Genomic DNA, 21,749 nt, shown 5'->3' with positions numbered 1-21,749 from the left:
CTTTTGCCGCCAAACCAGTCCTGACCTGTGAAGCATTAACAGCATTAACTTCTTCGGCAATTTGAGCTACAAAAGCTCATCCGTGGGATCGGACCACACGGGTCAGCCTTTGTTTACCAAGTACATCAGTGAGTCTTGGCCACCCATGACCCTGTCACCGATTCACCACTGTTCCTTCCTTGGACCACTTTTGATAGCTACTGCAGAATGGGAAACACCCACAAGAGCTGTAGTTTTGGAGATGCCCTGACCCAGTCATCTAGACATCACAATTTTGCCCAAGTTGAAATGGGGAAGTGGAAGCTCAGAGTTTAAGGTGCTGGGATGCTGATCGGTAGGTGGGGGGTTCAAGCCTCTCCAAGGTATCGCCAAGCTTCCACTTTTACCTTATCCCTCCGTTTTCGAGGGTCACTGTATCATAGCTGACTCTGCGCTCTGACCCCAGGTTCTGAACAAGCTGGGATATGCAAAGAAAAGAATTTCACTGTGCTGTAATGTATATGTGACAAATAAAGGCTATTCTACTAACCTACTTTGAGGATGAAATGTTTACTTGCTGCCTAATATATCCTACTCACTAACAGGTGCCACAATGAAAAGATAATCATATATTATATTGTTTTTTAGCACAGGACACAACACAATAGATCATAGTTATCTATCAATTTGTTTTATTCCTGCAAACTTGCCTCCTGTCTCAGTGTCTCTCTTCCATCTCTCAGGTGTTAAGCCCCACATATAAGCAACGCAATGAGGACTTCAGGAAACTCTTTAAGCAGCTACCTGACACTGAACGCCTCATTGTTGGTGAGTGCATTGTTGGTGAAGCGCAGATCATGTAGGGTCGCTGTCTCACTGATCCAGGGTCCCATATTTTATTCTTAGCTCAGGTTAATATTTGTGTTGCCCTCCTCATCTAGTTTAAAACTCCTCATCTTGTTCGTTAGTATTATCTATTTCAAATGCTTGTTTTGTTAACATCCAATACATTTATTTACAACCTAATAACAAATTATAAGACTGCATTATTAAGTCACCACACTTTTTCCAAATATTATCCAGTATGTTTATTACTTAAGGAACTTTGTTCTTTACAGAAAGTTACTAAGTTATTCTGTAGTTTGATTTTAGGTTTAAATGTTGAATATTTTTTAGTGTTAATTATTGACAATATACATTCAATCATGTTTTATGTTGCAATAAGTGTAAGTATTCTGAGCAAGTAATGTTTTCTCATTGTAACTACTGTGTACCCACAGTCTTTATTTGAATAAATAATTGCTGACAATTATTTCACACAAATTAAGAAAAGTGTTTAAAAAAAAAATTATTAACAAGATAGTTTTAAGTGAATTACACTAAATTGACTGCTTGAAACAAGTGTTTGTATGATTATTTAAAGACATTTTGTTCTTTGTTTAGATATGTTGAAATAAGTGTAAATATCTTACTGCTCTGGTAGATAATTATATATTTAGACTTTTTTTTTTTTGCAGTGTTAAAAAAATTAAAACTTTCACAGTTCTTTAAATGCAACAGGATATAAAGATCATGTGTAAATTGATAGATTGGTAAATTGAAATAGTAGAGTTTGGCAGTTTGGTAGAATATAAAGATTCTGATTGGTCGAGCAAAATAACACCAGCTGCATTATATTTTTAAGATTATATTTTAACCTGACTGACTTTCTCTAGATCAAAGCTCTGTCCTCTCACCTTTTGTCCTTTCAGACTACTCATGTGCCCTGCAGAGAGACATTCTCCTTCAGGGTCGCCTCTACCTCTCCGAAAACTGGATTTGTTTCTACAGCAACATTTTCCGCTGGGAAACACTGGTGCTCAGTTTGATATTCTAACAACTTCTAATTTTTCATCTCTTCCTTCTCCTCTATTTTCTCTCGCACACTGCTCTGTATTTGTGCAAGGTGCTGTCATGATGATACTTTATGCATTAACTATGTGTTGATGTAGCTGATGGTGCGTCTGAAGGACATCTGTTCCATGACTAAAGAGAAGACAGCACGTCTCATCCCCAATGCCATCCAGCTTTGTACTGACAATGAGAAGGTGACTTCCAGATCTCACTAATCTGAACACCATTCTCTTTTTTCCCCCCTCCACACTATTATTTTGTAACACATCATTATCTTTCTCAGCACTTTTTTACCTCGTTTGGTGCACGGGACCGGACCTACATGATGATGTTCCGTCTCTGGCAGAATGCTCTCCTGGATAAGGTCAGCCACATCCAGCATCAGGTTTATAGATAAATGACTAAAGAAATTTCTGTCTTGTTGGTTTGCATCACTGTTTTTCCTCTTTTTGCTGATCAGCCGTTGTGTCCCAAGGAGCTGTGGCACTTTGTCCATCAGTGCTACGGGAACGAGCTGGGCTTGACGAGTGATGATGAGGATTACGTGCCCCCAGATGATGACTTTAACACCATGGGGTGAGTTTTGCCTCCTCCCACATCTATTTAAATGTGATTGATGGTTTATTCACAGCAACTTAGACCAGGTATTCACTACAGCTTTGTAAATGATAACTTTTATTATGGATCATCCAGCTCCATAACAACTCCAGCAGTTGAATCTTGTGTTATTTGTTTATTTTGCATTATATCTGTCTATCCTTCTTCCATTAATCTATTAATCATTCATTCTTCCCTAAGAGCTTCAGCTGTCCACCTGGTTGACAATGTAGTAGAGCTGCAGTTTAAGCACTCAAGTTTAATATCTCTATTCAACTTTCCAATCCCTAAATTCATCCATCCATCCATCCATCCATCCATCCATCCATCCATCCATCCATCCATCCATCCATCCATCCAAGTCATCCAAAATTAATTCACCCAATGCCAGTCTGTTTTATTTTTTAAATCGACTTTATGTTGCATTTTGTTTGTCCAGTTGCATTTTGTTTGAGTGAAATTTAAGTTGAATTGTAATTTCTGCATGTATCCACACTATAGTGCCAAAAATTTGTAGACACCTGGTCATAATATGTGCTTTTTTTGAGCATCGCATTCCACATTTAGTCCTAATTTAGTCCTCTTATAATTCCTGCCACTCTTTTAGGAAGATGTTTCATGAGATTTGGGAGGGTTCTTGTGGAGATTTGTGATCATTCAGATACAAGGGTGTTAGTAAAGTCAAGGTACTAAGGTAAGGTGAGGAGGCTTGGGGTGATGTCAGCCTTAGAATTTATCCAAAAGCTGTTTAATAGGGTTGAGATAAGAGATATAAAGCAGGAGATCAAATCTTCATGGAGTTTGCATTGTGCACAGGGGCATTGCTATGCTGGAAAAGGTTTGAATCCAAGTGAAGGGAAATTGTCACACTACTGCATCCAAAGACACCTTATAGAATTCTGGGAAAGAAGCACATATTGCTGGGAAAGTCAGGTGTCCCAATACTTTTCCATATAGTCTTTCTGTCTGTCTGTCTGTCTGTCTGTCTGTCTATCCATCCATCCATCCATCCATCCATCCATCCATCCATCCATCCACCCATCCATCTATAACTAGCTAACCCTAGTTCCCTGAGGGAATGAGACGCTGCGTTGCAATGCTTTGGGAACACCTCTGAATCCCGTGTGTAATCCGTCCAATGGAAAGCGCGGCATCACCGGTGACGTCATGACCAGGAAGCTATAAAAAGCGCATGGAGTGACGCCAGCTTCTGTAAATGAGAAAAAAACGCTGCAGGGAGCCCGGCAGTGTGGCAAGGGGACACAGAGTCTCATTCCCTCAATTAACGTACTAGGTCCTTAGGGGTGCCAGGGTGGGGTGGGCACTGTATGATGCAGTGCAACACGCTCTCTGGCCAATTCCTCAGAACGTCCTATATCAGTACTTCTTGGCCAAAGCCCACTTATTTTAATGAAGTCCTCAGATCTGTCTTCACCTACCGATGGCAGGAGGTGCTGGGTTGTGTTTAGGGCTGCGCTCGCCGATGAGAGCGATGTGGAAGGAACCGCTGAAATGCTGCCGACTGTGCATTTCGAAGAAGACTAGAGTGGCCATAGACCGCCACAGCGGCCTCTTTGTGGCCTTAAGAGACAAATCTGCCCACTTCTAGCTTTCACCCTACCCACCAGCGCTGATGTCTTGTTGTAAAGGGGTTTGGTGGTCAGTGTCAGGGTTTTGAGGGACGATGCAACACCCAGCGAGAGATAGCTAGCCAGCATCTTTACAACCCGGGGCATCGACCTGTAACCACACTCTTTCAGTCCCACTACATTGGAGTACAATGAGAAACTGAAGAGGCAGGCTGAAAAACCTCCTAGCCCAGGACCTGGACACATTGAAGACACCCTAGCTCAAAGAGTGTGGCCCCCCCTCCTTCTTGGAAGACAAGGTGAAGAAACAGCCAAAAGGTGTGCTTTCAACTTGCGAGCGAGTGCTGGACGAGGCAGGTAAGGCGTGCTTTCAACTTGTGAACGAGTGCTGAAAGAGGCAGGTAAGGAAGGAGAAAGGGACAAGCCCATCTCGGATTTCTCTGCCAGGTCTATCTGCAAGCCTCAAGAACCAGCGCACGATCCACCTCAGCGAAAGCGGGGCCAGAAACACAATGAGTAAGAGCACCCCGCCTCGAGGAGTGCTCACCGCAAGCAGAGCATTTGCAGAGAAATGCGCCAAATGTGTGCAGAATATGCACAAAATGTGCAGAGAATATGCGCTACATGAGCGCCAAAAAAGTGCAAAATTTGTTCCAAAAAACACCTATCTTTTCATTGGACAAATTACACACGGGATTCAGAGCGTGGACAATGCAAAAGCATTCCCAAAGCGTTGCGACGCAGCTCGAGTTCTTGAAAGGGAACCAACACGATTTCAAACATAGTGTTTTTAAAGAACCTCATTTACCCAGGATCATATTTATATTTGAGAAAAATAAGGCCCTACAACTCTCATCACCACTGTTAAGCCACTGCTATACATCTGAGAGTGTCACTCTGTCTCCTCGAGCTGATAATCTTGACCTCCAGCTGTTGCCCCCCTCCCTGGTGCAGGTACTGCGAAGAGATCCCACCTGAGGAGAATGAAGCCCAGGACACGTGCACGAAAGCGGCTGAAGTAAAAATGGACACGAGTCCACAGCTGCCAAAGAAATCCTTCACCAGCAATAACTTCCCTTTAACTGGCAGCAGCGAGACACCTGTCCATGTAAGAACAGCACATCTGATCAAGAATATTGTGTACAATCTAAAAAAAGACGTAGTTTCACTTCCAGGATCTTTCGAAGCAACATGAAAAAGAGATGACAGGCGTTCTTGGCAGCAAACTAGTCAGTAAATAATAAATAATAACACCTACAGCTTGATCTCTCTATCTAGTATGACGTTCCACCAGAGGAAGAGTTTTCTGGCTGTTTTCCTGAGGAGCTTCTCAGTCTGCCTTTGCCTGATAACAAATTGACCAAGTCCAGCGATCCTGCACCCTCACCATCGCTCGACTTCAATGACAATGAGGATCTTCCAACTGAGCTTAGTGACTCATCAGAAACTCATGATGATGGTAAGTAGTACCATTACCAATGAATAATGAATGAATGAAAGCTAGCAAATGATTACTAGCAAACTAACTTTATTTGTAAATGTCCCATTACTAGCAAGTTTACTCGCATTATCTCTTCCCTCAGGAGAAGTCGAGGCCTTTTATGATGATCTAAATGGGAAGCAGTACATCAACAAGGTGTACAAGTTCAGTGTCGACAAGCTCTACGATCTCCTCTTCACCGAGTCGCAGTTCATGAGGGACTTCTTAGAGCTACGCCGATTCTCAGGTTTGATCGCCAAGTCTTCAGCAATGGCGTTATAAAACTGATTTTCAGATTGAGATCTTTTTTCTATTTCTCATTTATAGGGGTGTAACAGTACACTTAAATCATGGTTTGGTTCAATTTCAGTACAGTTAGGGAGAAGAAATGCAAAACATGAAATTGCTTGTAGATTTATTTTTATTATTTTATTATTATTAACACTTGTGAACATCGATAGTTTACTTTTTTAAAACAATTTTGAATGAAAGTCCCTCTAATAAACTTGTTTCTTATCCTGTCCATCGTCGTCATTCTCAACGAAAATCTTAACATCTTCAGCTCTGCTACCTCCAGATCCACCTCCTGTATTTTACTCAATGCCACTGTCTCTAAACCATACAACATATCAGGGCTCACCACAGTCCTTTCACTCTTGTAGATACCCTTCTATCACAAATTACTCCTGTCAATCTTCTCCACCCACTCCACCCTGCCTGCACTCTTTTATTTACTTCTCTAACACACTCTCCATTACTTTGCAGTGTTGACCCCATGTACCTGAACTCCTCCACCTTCACCACCTCTTCTCCCTGCAACTGCACCACTCCACTGCCCTCCCTCTCATTTACACACATGTACTCTGTCTTACTCCTACTGACTTCCATTCCCCTTCTCTCCAGCAAGTACCTCCACCTCTTCAGGCTCTTCTCCACCTGCTCTCTACTCTCACCACAAATTACAATATCATCCGCAAACATCATAGTCCATGGAGACTCCTGTCTGTCCTCGTCCTTCAAACCTTTCATCACCACTGCGAACAAGAAAGGTCTTAGAGCCGATCCTTGATGCAGTCCAACCTCCACCTTGAACCCTTGAACACTTCACTGCTGTCACACTGTCCTCATACTCGTACTGCACCACCCTCACATACTTCTCTGCCACACCTGACTTCCTCATACAATACCACAATTCCTCTCTCAGCACTCTGTTGTACGCTTTAAAATAATATTTTATAATATATTATATAAAGAAAATAGAATAAATTAAGTTAATGCAGTACACTTTTCATTACATTGATTAAGTCAGGTAATCAATTAAATTGCCACAAATTAAATGTATTAAATAAAACTAAATAAATGGAAAAAGTTAAATTAAATTGTTAGTCCCCATTTGAGTAATACAGATGTGTATATAAATGTACATGTGTGTGTGTGTGTGTGTGTGTGTGTTTCACATTTAATATATATATTTTTTTAAATATGCTTTAGTTAACTGTTGTACTTTTTTCAGCAAACTTTAACAAATGTCTTCATTCCTTCCATTCTTCATTCATTCACTCCCTCGATATGTGGAACTGTCAGGATTTACTCCTTTTAAGAAAAATTCTTGAAGCAAACCCTAAAGAATCCATATCTCTAGACTGTTGGTGATGACAGGAAGTGGCATCGATTTCGCTCATGAACAAAATCGAAGTTTTATAACACACTACAAATCGTCCATGAGTCCGCCACTTAATACGTTTCTGAGGAAACTTAGATTGTAACTATGTTCCGCATGTAAAAAATGGTTGCAAGCCCTTTACCGGAAATCTTCGGTAGGAATAGGTGTACTATTCATTTATGATTAATTTCTTACTTCTTCTTCAGATGTGGCGTATCATCCTTGGAAGAAGGAAGAGATGGGAGACCAAAGCAGAGAGATTATGTATACCATCACCATCTCCAACCCCCTGGCTCCGAAAACCGCTACAGTCACTGAGTCTCAGGTAACCTCAGGGACAAAATCTAATCACTTTAAATCTATCACACTCAAAATCTGACTTAAATGGTCCATTTTGAAATTAATACATTTTAACACTTTCTGATATAATTCAGTTTTTAACATGAGGAGCTTTGAATGAATCTACAGATTTAGGGAAACATCTGTATTTTATTTATTTATTTTTTTTTAAGCTGCCCATTCTCCATGGTGGTCTTTTGTCCATGAGTCCAAGTGTGTCCTTAAGATTTCAGTCGTTGGATTTTGAGGTTTAACAACCTCTTAATCAGTTGGTGTTGATGTTGAATCTATAATAATCTTAGATGTTGAGCTAATTTATGATTGGTTCCACAACTCCAACTGAATGTATACGACTGTAGAAAGGACATAACTCATAATCACACACTCTCTTACACGCTCATGATATTCTACACTCTCTGGTGCTTGTAATATTTTAATGATTTATGATCACACACTTGATGTCACCCAAATGAGGATGGTTCCCTTTTGAGTCTGGTTCCTCTCAAGGTTTCTTCATACAATGTAAGGTAGTTTTTTATTGCCACTCTTGCCCCAGGTTTTAACTTATAAAAAAAACATTTGTTCTATAATTCTGTAAAGCTGCTTTGAGACAATGTCCATTGTGAAAATTGCTATAGAAATAAACTTGAAGTGAACTGAAAAATGTATGATAAACATATTAGACATATTAGAACTGCATTCTAACACCTTGATTTTTTTGCCTGAATGCATGTTTTTCCCGCTCCAGACGTTGTACAAAGCCAGCCAAGAAAGCGAGTGTTACATCATCGATGCCGAAGTGATCACTCACGACGTCCCTTATCACGACTACTTCTACACGCTCAACCGCTACATGCTAACCCGAGTGGCTAAGAACAAGTGCAGACTGAGGTACGCCATGAATACAGAGAATAGAAAAAAAGCAAAATAGCACCAAGGATGTGAACTATATATGCATGTCATTTCTGCCTGCTGTAATGCTCAGCCATGATGGCATTCCCCATTGCAGTGGTCTCTCTTGTCATGCCGGATTGCCCTCCAGTGGTCCTGAAGGGGCATAACAACACAATCTAACCCTTTTAATTCTAAATCAACGTCATGCTATGTGTTTCTGCAGGGTTTCCACCGAGCTGCGCTACAGGAAACAGCCTTGGGGTCTCGTCAAAGGCTTTATAGAGAGAAACTTCTGGAGTGGCCTTGATGATTATTTTAGACATTTAGGTGAGAAGTTCAAAAGTCCGAGTTGTGAAAAATCTTTTCTATAAGTCTTTTCTATAACAGCATGTTGTGAAGAGGTATTTTTTTTTCTTCTTCTGGTACAATACTATACTCTAACAGTTTGGTATGGACTACTAAATACCCTGATCAGGCATAACATTATGACATTATAACATTATAAACAGTGAAGTGAATAACACTGATTATCTCTTCATCATGGCACCTGTTAGTGAGCAGGATATATTAGACAGCATGTAAACATTTTGTCCTCAAAGTTGATGTGTTAGAAGCAGGAAAAATGGGCAAGTGTAAGGATTTGAGTGAGTTTGATGAGGGCCAAATTGTGATGACTAGATGACTTGTGGGATGTTCCTGGTCTGCAGTGGTCAGTATCTATTAGAAGTGCTCCAAGGAAGGAACAGTGGTGAAGCAGCGACAGGGTCGTGGGCGGCCGAGGCTCATTGCAGCTCGATTTACTGAAGAACTTAAAGCTGTTAATGCTCAAAGAGTCAGAACTGTTTTGGCAGCAAAAGAAAAAACAACACAATATTAGGCAAGTGGTCATATTGTTACGTCTGATCAGTGTAGGTGTGCATTTATTAGCTGCATCACTAAAAATACCAGAGGAAAAGTAGGTCCAATATGTGTGTGTGTGTGTGTGTGTGTGTGTGCAGAGATGGAGCTGAGTAAAGTGGAGGTGGTGCTAAACGAACCCCACAGACCCTCTCCCAAAGCCAAAGCGACGCGTTCGTCTAACGTGAGGCGGCACCGGAAACGGGCGACGGCTCACCTTCGGCCGCAGCACTTGAACGAAGAGCTGAGCGCCATCACTACGGCCGAGGACGACGAGGTCATCCAGCGCATCAAACACGTGCCAGGTTTGAAACTTTCACGTAAATCATCCTGGATACGCATCCGTTCTGTTTCGGCATGTGACGGTAGATGAACATCGAACCCAAGCAGCCAAAAACTGGGACAGCGAAATATAAATGAACAGAAAAATCATATTTTAAATCTAATTGGCTTACACACCTTTTGACCAGATCACAATACATCAGTTCTGTGTTAACCCACCAGATTTTAGAGCAGGAAATCTGTATCTGGATTGTTGCTTAGCAACCAAAGCAACTGGACACTGGATTTTATCCTATTGGTTTTTTGTACGATTATTTAAAAAAACTGGCCAAGGCAAAGCATTTTTATCTTTGGGATGATTTTTGTTTGTTGTTTTAGATAGATTTTTATATTAATTCTGCTATTCTTTTTAGAAATAGTAAGATCGAGGCAAATTAAGCCAGCCACCCCCCCAATCCCCCACCCTGCGTTCCACATAAGCACTAACCATTATCATTATCATTATCATTATAATTAAGCAGTCTATTTGATCACTTTCGTGCGTTCTTTTCCATAATCCTTGCGGGCCCAGGATCAACGCAGACACGGCACCTCCCCGACCCGGGCGCTGGAGGACTGGCGCTGTACAGCGTCTCCAAGCTCCTGCTCATCATCAGCTTTGTGTGAGTTTATTACAAAACGTATTAAAGCTTTCGTGCCTTAAGGTCATTTCGACATTTTTGAGGAGTAAATATTATTTACACAGTAGTTTACAGTATATTAGAGGATCAACAGTTCAGATATAAGTACCTTATAAAAACACATCTGACAGTTTTGCTCTACCACATTAACTTTGAGGGCAAAATGTTCCCTCGCTGCTTAATATATTCTACTCACTAACAGCTGCCATGATGAAAAGATAATCAGTGTTATTCACTTCACCTCTCATAATGTTATAATGTCATAATGTCAGTGTATAAACCATTTGTGAATATAACAATAATCAGAGATGTAAAGAGAACCTGAAAATCATACTCGAGTTAAAGTAAAACCTTGCTGCAAAAACATACTCCATTACAAGTCAAAAGTCAAAAACAAAAAGTCTTAGAGCATCTGATTTAAACAGTACTTGAGAATTTGACTCGTAAGATGCACTGGTCCTCAATACCAAGACACGTTAGTTTAAAAAAATTAAAAACCAGTCGATTTGTTCGGTTTTATTACCTAAAAAATAAGACTCAACACTGCATTAACCAACACAACAGCCTCTTTAACATGCCGGAATAAAACAAAGTCTAAACACGTCAATCAAAAAAAAATACAAAGTAGTAAAGCAAACTTTTAAAAAAAGGGATCTTCAGTTAACAAATATAAATACAGCATCATGTCACAAAGAAGAAGAACCATTAGTATTCAATGGACAAATAAAACGGCGAACGCCGATGTTACCTCTTCTGTAGAATAAATAAGACGCGGCAGATAAAGCAGCCACGCAAGACGTAATTGGTAACAGTCATTGTCAATTAAAATATAGTGAAAAAAAAGTGCATGTATTGAATTATAAATGTAGTTGAGTAGAGAGTAAAAGTTGCTTATATCTTATACTGATACTCAGTAAAATAAAAAAAAGTAGTTAAAAAATTACTTAAGTGCATTTATTCAAATACTCATAATAATAGAAGTAGTAATAATGATAATAATGATAATAATAATAATAATAATAATAATAATAATAATAATAATAATAATAAAAAATAATATAAAATACAGTGATAGAAAACCCAATGCCAAACACACACACACACACACACACACACACAAAAAAGCAGGTAATATTAAAAACAAATTTCAAAACAAAAAGAAACTATAGAATAAAATAAGGAATTAAATAATATAAAAAATAAATTATGTAAATTAATACAATCAAATAAAATATGAAACCATACAAAAAGGTACTGTTTCAAAACCTACAAAATAACGATTCATAAAATCCTTTTTTTTTTTTTTGTATGTCTTTCATTCGATCAAATCTTTAATTCTTTTATATCTGGCGTTCACGGTGTTTTTTTTTTAAATAGGATGTTGTTCATACTGTAATGTTCTGCAAACTGTGATATTGCCTTGTACATCGATTACACCACAAAGTTTCAGCACGTCTCATTTCATGTCGTTTTCATATCACGATGCGACGTTCCATGTCTACTCTGAACTGTACCTGCGGTTTCATTTAGTAAGCATCCATCTGTTCCTGTTCCTTGTGCTGTTCTGTTGTTCTTGTTTTTTCTTTTGTTTCTTTTTTTCATATCTCTTTCTCTCTCTTGTTCTCATTGCTTCGTCTAGGATCTGTGTCAGGTATAACGTTTTTTTTTTTTATTTGGCTAGAGAAACTCTAGCATGCTGACACTAGGGGTCAGTGTATGATTGTTGAGTAAGGCAGTGTTCACTCGGACCTTAATGCAGGAAAAAATAAAACTTGACACAGGCTGCATGTGTTTTTGTCCTCAGCCTGGTGCTACTGGTGTTTCTCAACATGATGCTGTTCTATAAGCTGTGGACACTGGAACACACCACGCAGAGCTTGGTGTCGCTGCAGGGCCTCCGAGCTCCTGACAGGTATGCATCGTTCTATTACACACACACACACACACACACACACACACACACACATACACACACACACAAAAATTACGGAAGCAATACTTCCACTGAGGCTTTCTATAATATATAATACAATTAAAATGCAATTCAAATTTTGCATTTGTTGTATTATAAAAACAAAAAAACAACCAAATGATTATATAGCTATGTTTAAAAAACAAATCTTTGCTCAAAATGTCAAATATGTCTTATTTATCACTGTTTATCTTAGAGACATCAAAGAACCCAGACATCAAAGAACCTCACCAAGGTTCCTATCTATGTTCTACTAGATTGTCTGCTATCTCTAAATATGTTGTTCTAGTTTGTAGGTTAGAAATCATTATAAAAAAAAAAAAACCTCAAAGTCTATAAAAATAAAAAACTATTCTTAATCCTGATTGGTCAGGAGGTTGTCGATTCGTTTCTCATAACATCAGCTGCAAAGTACTCTTTATATATATATATATATATATATATATATATATATATATATATATATATATATATATATATTTGGATTACTTTAAGCACTTATTGGTTTACAAGCATTTATACATACATGCATATATATATATATATATATATATATATATATATATATATATATATATATATATATATATATATACTGTATATATAAATTCATGTATGTATAAATGCTTATAAATCAATAAGTGCTTAAAGTAATCCATTGCTGAGTAATGAACAGAAGATTGTGTGTGTGGTGTGTGTGTTTGTTTTGCAGTAAACTTCCCCAAACGCAGATGGAGTGGGCTCAGCTTTTGGAGTCGCAGCAGCGTTACCATGACGACGAGCTGGAGAAGTGGCGGGAGATAATCAAGTCGTCTGTGGTTTTGTTAGACGAGGTAAATCCGCTGAGATTAAATCAGATGCCGGCAGATGGCACCGTAAAGAGGGCAGATAAATAAACAGACGCCGTTATGCAACATTGTTTTTCGCCTCTGTTTAATTAAAACATCTCCCGTGTTTGCCGAAGTACTTCAAACAGTGTAGCAGTGACCTGCGACAAGGTACAAGAATTGAAAACCCTGAACTAAATTAACGTGTGTGTTGTGTGCGCTTAAACCTAAGGGACATGGTGGGTCTTTTACATGGGTGAATTTTTGTTTTAAAACATCTGTTTTGAGAATACAGAAATAATTCATGTGCTGATGAATACATAAGAAGGGCATGTGTTAAAATAGCAAAAAGACAGAACAAATCCAGAAGCTGTAATAATCAATGGGGTTAATAAAAAAAATAAATCAGTCTAATACGTGACATTATATAACAAATATTTTAATATATTGCAAGAAATAGCAAGACAAATATATAGCAAGAAACACAACCTTAATCTTTATTGTTTGAATGTTAGAATCCCTCAATTATCGCAGGGGTTAGGTTCCAGACCGAGGCGAAAATCCGCTAAGAGGCAACCTTATATGTATACAGTACAGTATACAGAATACCTGTTAGCCCTTCCGAAACTGTTATTAACCTTTCCTCTGATCTTTAATACTTTCTATATTCTTAAACCTACGTAATTTTAACATTAAAACATTCTATATGGGTACTCACCAGTGAAGATACAACTTGAATGATGAAGATGATGATGAATTAATTGTGCATTACTAATGATGATGAAGGTGATGACGATGAAATAAATGTGCTGCACACCCAAGAAGAGCATTACAGATCTTTTTAAAGCTTATTTTCTCGTGCTAGAAAATGCTTATTTTACCACATAAAGAATTAAAATAACTCTAAACAATATCAGCTATGCAAAATCCCGCGATACAGCGGAAAATCCGCAAAACAAAATTAGATATGTTTCGTTTAAAAACCTGCGTTACAGTGAGACCGTGAAATCTAAACTGCGATGTGGTGAGGGATTACTGTATATTAATATCTATGATCATGTTATCGTTTTTTTCTGAATAGTATCATAAAGGGAACATATAGAATATATAGCAAAATATACCTAAAATATGTTACCTCTCTTTCATTGTGCTCTTATAGAAAAGTAATGAACAATGAAGTTGCTGCCCCAAGCAAGACATCCTGAAGCATTTTATTTCTCATTTAATGATGTGGAACTGAAGACTTCTTCCATCAATGTTAAATCGCCTCATTAATAATGTACAGGATTTTTTTCACTGTTTAAATATGACATATTCACTGTGCACATCTATGCAAATAAGCTGTTCCTATAGAAAAAAACATTGTTTTGGCATCAGCACATACACGTATATTAATACCTGTGATTTGTTTATTTACTTCAAACAGAGCTGGGGTTATAGAAATTAAAACAAAATGTTTCTGACCAATCAGAATCCAAAACACCGCATCACTGTAGTATGTGAATGTACACTATGTAGACAAAGGTGGTTAAGGTCATGGGGTTTGCAAATGGTCCAGATCCAGCACGTTCTCTCAGGGTTCGGGGGCCAGCTCTTTGGCGGTTTCTTTCCCCTGCAAAATGGAGGGGTCCATTACTGGACGAACCTGTGGACTTTCCTCTGCAGCCTGTCCAGTTTGTGGAACTTTTGGAGGTAGTGACTCGAGTTGTTGCTGAGCTTAACATCGTTTAGCAGAAATTGCATCCTCAAAACAAATTAGATGAGCGCTTTCCATGGCAAACCATGGCAATTTTGCAGGCATACCAGGCTGACCTGCTTAAGGAGCTGGACAAAGAAGTAGAAATTCTGTCCTGTGCACTGTAAAAAAGGCTACAGGATTTAGTTTGGGTCTCTTCCACCTCGGTTCGAATAGTGATGTTTCCCACTCTGTTGGGTCTTAAGCAGGCTCTGATCTTGGAACAAGAAGTAAACCTTCTCTTGAGGAAGGAGCCCATCAAGGTGGTCCTTCCCACATAGCCCCTTGCTGACTGGGCTAGCCATGGTTTGTGGACCTGGTAGCCCTTCTCGAACAACCTCCCACTGAGATTCCTCTCACGCGAGATCCCCTCTCTCAGGCAGGGGGCACTTTTAGCTGCTGGTCTCTCAGCGAGCTTGCAGAGAACATTCTCCAGTCCAGAGCACGAGGAGGTTGTATATCGCAAAAAGGCATCTGTTCAATATATGGTGTCAGAATTTTCACTTAGATCCAGTTAACTGCCTGGTTGGTCCAGTGCTGGAATTCTTTCAAGAACAGTTCGTCAAAGGGTTGTCTCCCTCCACCCTACAGGTTTACATGTCTGCTATTGTTGCATATCAAGGGGGAAAACCCGTTAGTGACATGTTTTCTCCATGTAGCCTCTGGTACAAGCTACAATAGAGTGCCTTTGTGGGATCCATGGTTTTGGATGCCTTGTCTAAGTCTTTCTTTAGAGCCATTGCACAAGGTTTCTCGCAGTCAAGGCTGCTTTACTTCTAGCCATCTCTCTCTGAAGAGAGTTGGGGACCTTTCCGTGGCCCCCTCTCTTCTGGAGTTCACTCCACTCATGACCAGTGCCTTTCTCTACCCCAGGCCAGGGTATGTTCCCAAGGTGCCCTCTGTTGCCCCACGGCCAGTCAGGCTCCAGGCATTCTATCCTCCTTCCTTTCAGGACCCAGACCAGAAGAAGCTTCATTGCATGTGTCCAGAATGACCAGCTGTTTGCCTGCTACGGCCCGTATAAGAGGGGTCTTCCTACAGACAAGCAGATTCTCTGCAGGTGGACTGTGGATGCTATCTCCCCTTCTTATGAGTCCTTTGGTCTTTCGGGGTCGGGGCTCACTTGACCGGATTTGTGGCAGCCTCTAAGGCCTTTCATCTGGGATTTCTCTCCAGGACATGTGCGATGCTTTGGGCTGGTCCACCCCTCTGACCTTTGTCAGGTCTAACAGTCCTGACCTTAGCGCCACTCCTGGACCCTCAGTCCTTCGACCTAGCTTCGCCCATCCACACTAGGCAGGGATTTTTCAGTCTGACAGTGTTGTTCTCACATTCCCAAAGTGTTGTTGATGCAGCTCCAGTTCCTAAAGGAGAACTTCTCTCTGTATGTAACCCTGGTTCCCATAGGGAATAAAACAATGCATCTCAGGGCCACACCTGTACCACTGCGAACGTTTCCGCATGTGCTTTTATAGCTTCCTGGTCGCTACATCATCTTGCCGGTGACACCATGTCCTTCCATTGGACAGATTACATATGTGGTTAAGAGCGTGGTCATGTAGAGGCATTCCCAAAGTGTTGTTTGATGCAGCGTCTCGTTTCCTCTGGGAACCAGGTTACATATGTAACCTAGAGACGATTGTGCACAGGGGCATTGTCATGCTGAAACAGATTTGGATCAAAAGGATAATGCCTATACAGTTGTGGGTTAAGAACTAACTACATATGGCTGGAAAAGTGCAGACTTCCAATACTTTTGTCCGTATAGTGCATATTGATGTATAATATACAGCCTGAGCTCACTGTACTGTATAACTCTAGCGTATTAATTTATTTCATGACAGATGCGAGGATCTTTACTGAACCTGCAGAAGGGAATCGACATGAGGGAGGACGGCTCGTCGGAGGGGGACAAACGCAGTCAATACCACTGACGGCATGAGACCTCGGGTACACACATCTGGTGCAATAATAAGGGTGTGGAGGAACCTATGAAGCTGCCTCACTCCTGTCCAGTGCAGCTCACCGAGCATCCATCTGCAAAAAAATGTACCATTTGACTATCCCTGGTCCACCTGATCTTCAGGGACAACTCTGACTCCTGAGTCATTTGTTCCTTCATTCAAGAACTCATTCAAGTGTTAAATGCACATGCAGCTACATCTCAGCTGCACCACCATAACCATCATGACCTTTACCACCTCTTTGGTTTATTTTTTTTTATTTTTTTTAATATGTAGGACTCTGGGACCAGGTTAACATTTGACCTATTTATTATCTTTATTTTTACTTGTGGATGCGCACAGAGCAGAGAATGTGGAACGGATCTATTACGAATACACACGTCTTTCTAATTTATAAGTAGAGCTATATTTGTTGCCAGAGTTACCTTTTTACCGAGGCTTCCATGGATAAATCGGGGGCCGGACCCCAGAGAGCTTGTGCCATGGTGCTAATTATGCAGAAATGTTGTTCCATGTTACAGTTCCAGATTTTATTTTTGTCCTCGTGTAGAGTTGCTTGTTTCTCTTGTCGGAACATTTTGTGTTGCCTGTGAATGCGAGAGGCCAATCATAGCATCGGCAGTGGGTATTAAAAAGAGCAAGATCTTATTTTTTTCTTGAAGATACTGCATTTCGTTTTGCACAATTCGTTTTCTATTCCTGTTCGTTTTGTGTGTGTGTGGGACTTTTTTTTTCTTTCTATTTTTTTTTTAACACTGGACCATCATGACTTTGTGTTGCCAACTTTATTTATATACTCCATTTCATTTTTTTTTTTATACACCATACAATTTTTTTTTATGTGTGTGTGTGGGTTACATTACCTTCTATCCCAGTTCACTTGTGTTTGGAGGCAGCACTCAAAACCTCCAAAGCTACCGATAGGAAAACAGTTCAAATCATCCTTTGAAGGCAGCAAAACTTCACCATGGCGATTTGATGATAACCTGTTGCTAAATAACCAACAAATTCTAGGGTACTTAAAGATAACTAACCTAAGCTCAGTTATCTTACGTGGAAAAAAGTATAGTTAGGGGGAAGTGTGAAAAGTATTTATATTATAAAAAAAAAAAAAAAGTCAGGTCAAAAGCAATTCTTGAATCCGATCGGTTGGCAGGTGCTGAATTTTCTAGATTATGGTTTCTATAGTAACTGCTCCTTAACAGGGACGATCAGATGTTCATATATAGCAAACTTTTCTGTAAGGAGATGTTTATGTGACATTTATAGAAGGAGACTCCAGCATATTCAGCACAGATGTGTGGGGTTTTTTTTTCCTTATAAACTTCAAGACAGAAAAAAGAAGGGCAGTTTTTTAAAGGAACTTGTTTGGTAGACATAAAGGAAGTATTGTCGCATTCTAAGTAAAGATCGACATTTATTTGTAAGAGTCAGTGAAGGTCAAAAAGAGAAACTGTGAAAAAAAACAACAACTTCTATTTACTATCAGTATTATTTGCAGAACGTTCTGGAAACGCAGATTGTTCAAGCTGCAGCTGGCATTCGAGTTTAATGAATTTCCATTTTTTTATGATTTTTCTCCAAAGCCCTACAGCTGCGCAGTGTTGATTGCGATTTTCTGGGGAGAAGAGTTTGGAGTGTGCTTGTGGAGATTTGTGCTCATTTTGCCACAAGTAAAGTCGGGTACTGTAGGTGAGGTGAGGAGGCCTGGGGTGCAGTCAGTGTTCCAATTCATCTCAAACGTTTCAATAGGGTTGAAGTTTGAACTATAGCAGGCCATTGAAGAACTTTCTCTCCAACACATGTAAAGCACATGTTCATGGAGCTGGCTTTGTGTACAGGGGCATTGTCATGCTAGGACAGTGCCAGTTAAGGCAAAATTTTATGCTTAAGCATCCAAAAACAACTACCGTATTTTTCGGACTATAAGCCGCTACTTTTTTCCCACGTTTTGAACCCCGTGGCTTATACAATGAAGCGGCTAATTTATGGATTTTTTCTGGGTTTTTCCTGGTTTCACAAACTTCAAGCCAAAAAACTAAACCCCATAACATTAGACCAATGAAATTTCCGATCGGAAACGAAAAAACGCACCTCACCTGTGTTCTAAACATCTGAGCAATTTTTTTACGCACGACGATGCCAAAAGAAAAACTCTTGAGAGAAATAGTTGTGAAAGGAAGGAAGAAGACAGTGAACAATGACTTACTTGGTCGGCTACTGTTTGGATACAAGCCGTTGTAACGCGTTGTGTCAGGGTCAAGGGAGAGCTCGCTAACTCCAGTTGCAACAGAAATCATATAAGCACAGACAGGTTTCCAAAACTCGTGCTTTTTTAGTTTTTTGGCAACAGCGTTACGGGTTAGTCAAAGAAACTTAGAAATGAGCATCAGAAAATAATAAGGACATATTCCTCTGTCTCCACACATGCAGTAATACCGGAAAAATGCGGCGGAGGCAATTCCCAAAATGCCGCTCTGCTCTTAAAGGATCCACAACATATTTCACCTGTTACACCGTGTAACAGGCAGTGTCTTTCGTTAAAGCCTGTGTAAAGTTCATTTGTTTCAGTGTAGACAGCGGCTTATAGACAGTTGCGGCTTATTTATGTTCAAAATAAAAATCTTTGTTAAATTCAGTGGGTGCTTATATATGGGTGCGCTTAATAGTCCGGAAATTACGGTAATAAAATTGTGTGACTTCAATTGTGTGCAAACGGTTTGGGGATTAACTGCAAGTGGCTGAAAAGTCAGGTGTTTTGTCCATAAAGTGTTTCTAAAGCTCCACAGATCCAGTCTGATCATCACTTACATTTGGCAGGAGTTTAAGTAATAACTGTCAGTGGTTTAAGTAATAACTTGAAGAGAAAATTCAAAGCTTTTAACATGCTGTTTTTATTTGAAACTTCTACTATAACATCTTTGTCTTTTCCAACTGGTGTTGCATGTTTATCATGTCAAGGTTTGGGGTTTAAATTTTGCAATTTTTTTGCAAGAAAATCCCTGAATAATACAGCATGAGACTTCTAACTCCACCTACAAGTTTACAAACTGTCTTTTTACTGTTTTACATCCATGTATTCCAGTGAAGTGCAATCCAGTCATCACGGCGGTGTACTGTAGAAACACTACTCATGTTTCTCAGTTGCTTTATCGTCATTGGCCCTGAATGTTAGGGTCCAGTGGAAAATCTGATTGGTTGGATGTTATCGTTTTTATAGTAACAGATCCTTCACCAGGATGAGCTACTCAGTCACAGTGAACTTTTCTATAGGAAAAACCTTTATGCAACATTTTACGAAAAGAGCTTTGTCCGGCATTAACACCTTGTAACTCTACACTTTACAATTTCTGCCATCTACAGGAGGGAGGAGTTTAGGCTTCATGGTTTTCTACATATTCGAAGAATCGTTCTCTTGAACAGAGAAAAAACTAGATTATCTCAATAAGGATCAAATGATCATGCACTCATCGCGGGTGTGTACTGTAGAAACGGGATTTAAACACATCCCAGGTTTTTCCACTCGTGTTATCGGGTTCTTTAATCGTCATGGCCGTGACTGTTAAGACCCTAAAATTGAGGGAGAAGGACAAGGTAAAATCTCGGATCATGCTAGTGTGCAAATCTCAAAAAGGGAAATCAATGTGTTCAGGAGAGCTGCTCATGAATGCCAAATATTCTCTACTCAGTCTTCAGATTTTTACAGTTTTCCTTTCTTTTTGTTTGCTTTTTTTGTTCTTTCATCCTTCATCCCAGTTTACAAAAGTGTTGCGAAGTAGCTCCATAACAACAAAAGTATTATGGCATTGTATTGCAAATCGCAAATGTATATGCATCAAATCTTTTTATTATGATTATTTTAATTGAAAAAATATATATGTATATCAAGCTGAAATATTTATACTAATATTGTAATGGATGTACATGTTGTATATGTATAGTTGCAGTGTTTATGAGAAAAGGGCTCCGGCGTTATCGCTGGCCGAAAGCTGGCAGTCCTTAAAAAAAACCCAACATCCTTTCAGAGAAAAAAAGAAATAAAAATATTTGAAAAGATTTATGTGATCAACAACTGAGCAGAATGAATAAAGGTATTTAAGAGCTGTTGCTTTGGGGTTATTTTTTTTTTTTAAACTGATTACCAAAAACAACAAAAAAATTATATATAATATATATATACACACACACAACTTGTGTCATGGAATGGCAAATGATATGACAAACAATCAGATGTAATTATTTTTTTCTCGATAATTTGTTTGAATAATATTCTTCCAATTATTATTTATTAACTCAACTCATTATTTCTGCCTTCCCTCCATCCAGGAAGTAAAAAAAACCCAACAAATCTTAACTAGGAATTTCTGCTTGATGGTTACTCGGGATGGTTCCTTGACCCAGAGTCAGACAAATCAAAATCAACAAGAAGTAGCACAGCAGCTCTTTTTGCCTTTCACATCTCGAATCACATTCAAAAAAGATGTGGAAAAGAAAGCCGTGTTAGATCTTCAAGGTGAGCGATTACTGCTGCGTGTATCATATTCACTCCTTGTTTAGGAAATACACATATATAGTTTTGAGAGTTTTTTGGGGTCACTTTCCTGATTTCTTGGACAAACCGTTTGTTGAGACCTGACAAGAAGATTCACCAGCAAGCACCTGAAACATTTCTTTTTTAAGGCAGTGATAACAGGTGTCAGCTGTGTGACTGTGGGGTGGTCGGATTTATGCTGCTTAAAGCATTGAGAGAAGCATCAGGTTATGGGGAAATTGTAGGTCACTGGTTAAGGCATGGGCTTTGGATCAGAAGGCTGTGAGTTAAAATCCCTGTCCCACCAAGTTACCACTGCTGTGAGTTTGAGCAAAGCCCTTTACCATCAAATGCTCATCAAGTGTCTTTGTTAAGGGTAAGGGTGTTAGAAGTTTTTCTTCTGATGTCCAATTTATTTTCAAGAGCA

General features: G+C 39.4%; 1 protein-coding gene across 14 annotated transcripts in view; it reads left to right on the top strand.

The window, feature by feature from the left end:
- Nucleotides 1-18,913, top strand: part of gramd1ba (GRAM domain containing 1Ba) — an 83,443-nt gene extending 64,530 nt beyond the window's left edge. For 9 of the 14 annotated variants that reach the window (XM_046861314.1, XM_046861309.1, XM_046861307.1 and 6 more), the window contains 17 exons: nt 723-807; nt 1,731-1,834; nt 1,971-2,066; nt 2,156-2,236; nt 2,333-2,448; nt 4,989-5,166; nt 5,337-5,517; nt 5,642-5,785; nt 7,408-7,526; nt 8,289-8,431; nt 8,658-8,761; nt 9,433-9,636; nt 10,185-10,275; nt 11,933-11,944; nt 12,098-12,205; nt 12,978-13,098; nt 16,672-18,913. In XM_046861314.1, coding sequence (XP_046717270.1) covers nt 723-807; nt 1,731-1,834; nt 1,971-2,066; nt 2,156-2,236; nt 2,333-2,448; nt 4,989-5,166; nt 5,337-5,517; nt 5,642-5,785; nt 7,408-7,526; nt 8,289-8,431; nt 8,658-8,761; nt 9,433-9,636; nt 10,185-10,275; nt 11,933-11,944; nt 12,098-12,205; nt 12,978-13,098; nt 16,672-16,761 — 1,977 coding nt within the window. In that variant the 3' untranslated portion in view covers nt 16,762-18,913. The remainder of the gene's footprint in view (nt 1-722; nt 808-1,730; nt 1,835-1,970; nt 2,067-2,155; nt 2,237-2,332; nt 2,449-4,988; nt 5,167-5,336; nt 5,518-5,641; nt 5,786-7,407; nt 7,527-8,288; nt 8,432-8,657; nt 8,762-9,432; nt 9,637-10,184; nt 10,276-11,932; nt 11,945-12,097; nt 12,206-12,977; nt 13,099-16,671) is intronic. The other 5 variants (XM_046861311.1, XM_046861317.1, XM_046861313.1 and 2 more) reach the window with 3 other exon arrangements.
- Nucleotides 18,914-21,749: the final 2,836 nt, after the last annotated feature.

The sequence above is a fragment of the Silurus meridionalis genome, chromosome 11 (genome assembly GCF_014805685.1).
Source record: "Silurus meridionalis isolate SWU-2019-XX chromosome 11, ASM1480568v1, whole genome shotgun sequence".
NCBI classification, from domain to species: domain Eukaryota; kingdom Metazoa; phylum Chordata; class Actinopteri; order Siluriformes; family Siluridae; genus Silurus; species Silurus meridionalis.
The sequence above is the reverse complement of the archived record's forward strand: the minus strand, read 5'-3'. Positions and strand labels throughout refer to the sequence as shown.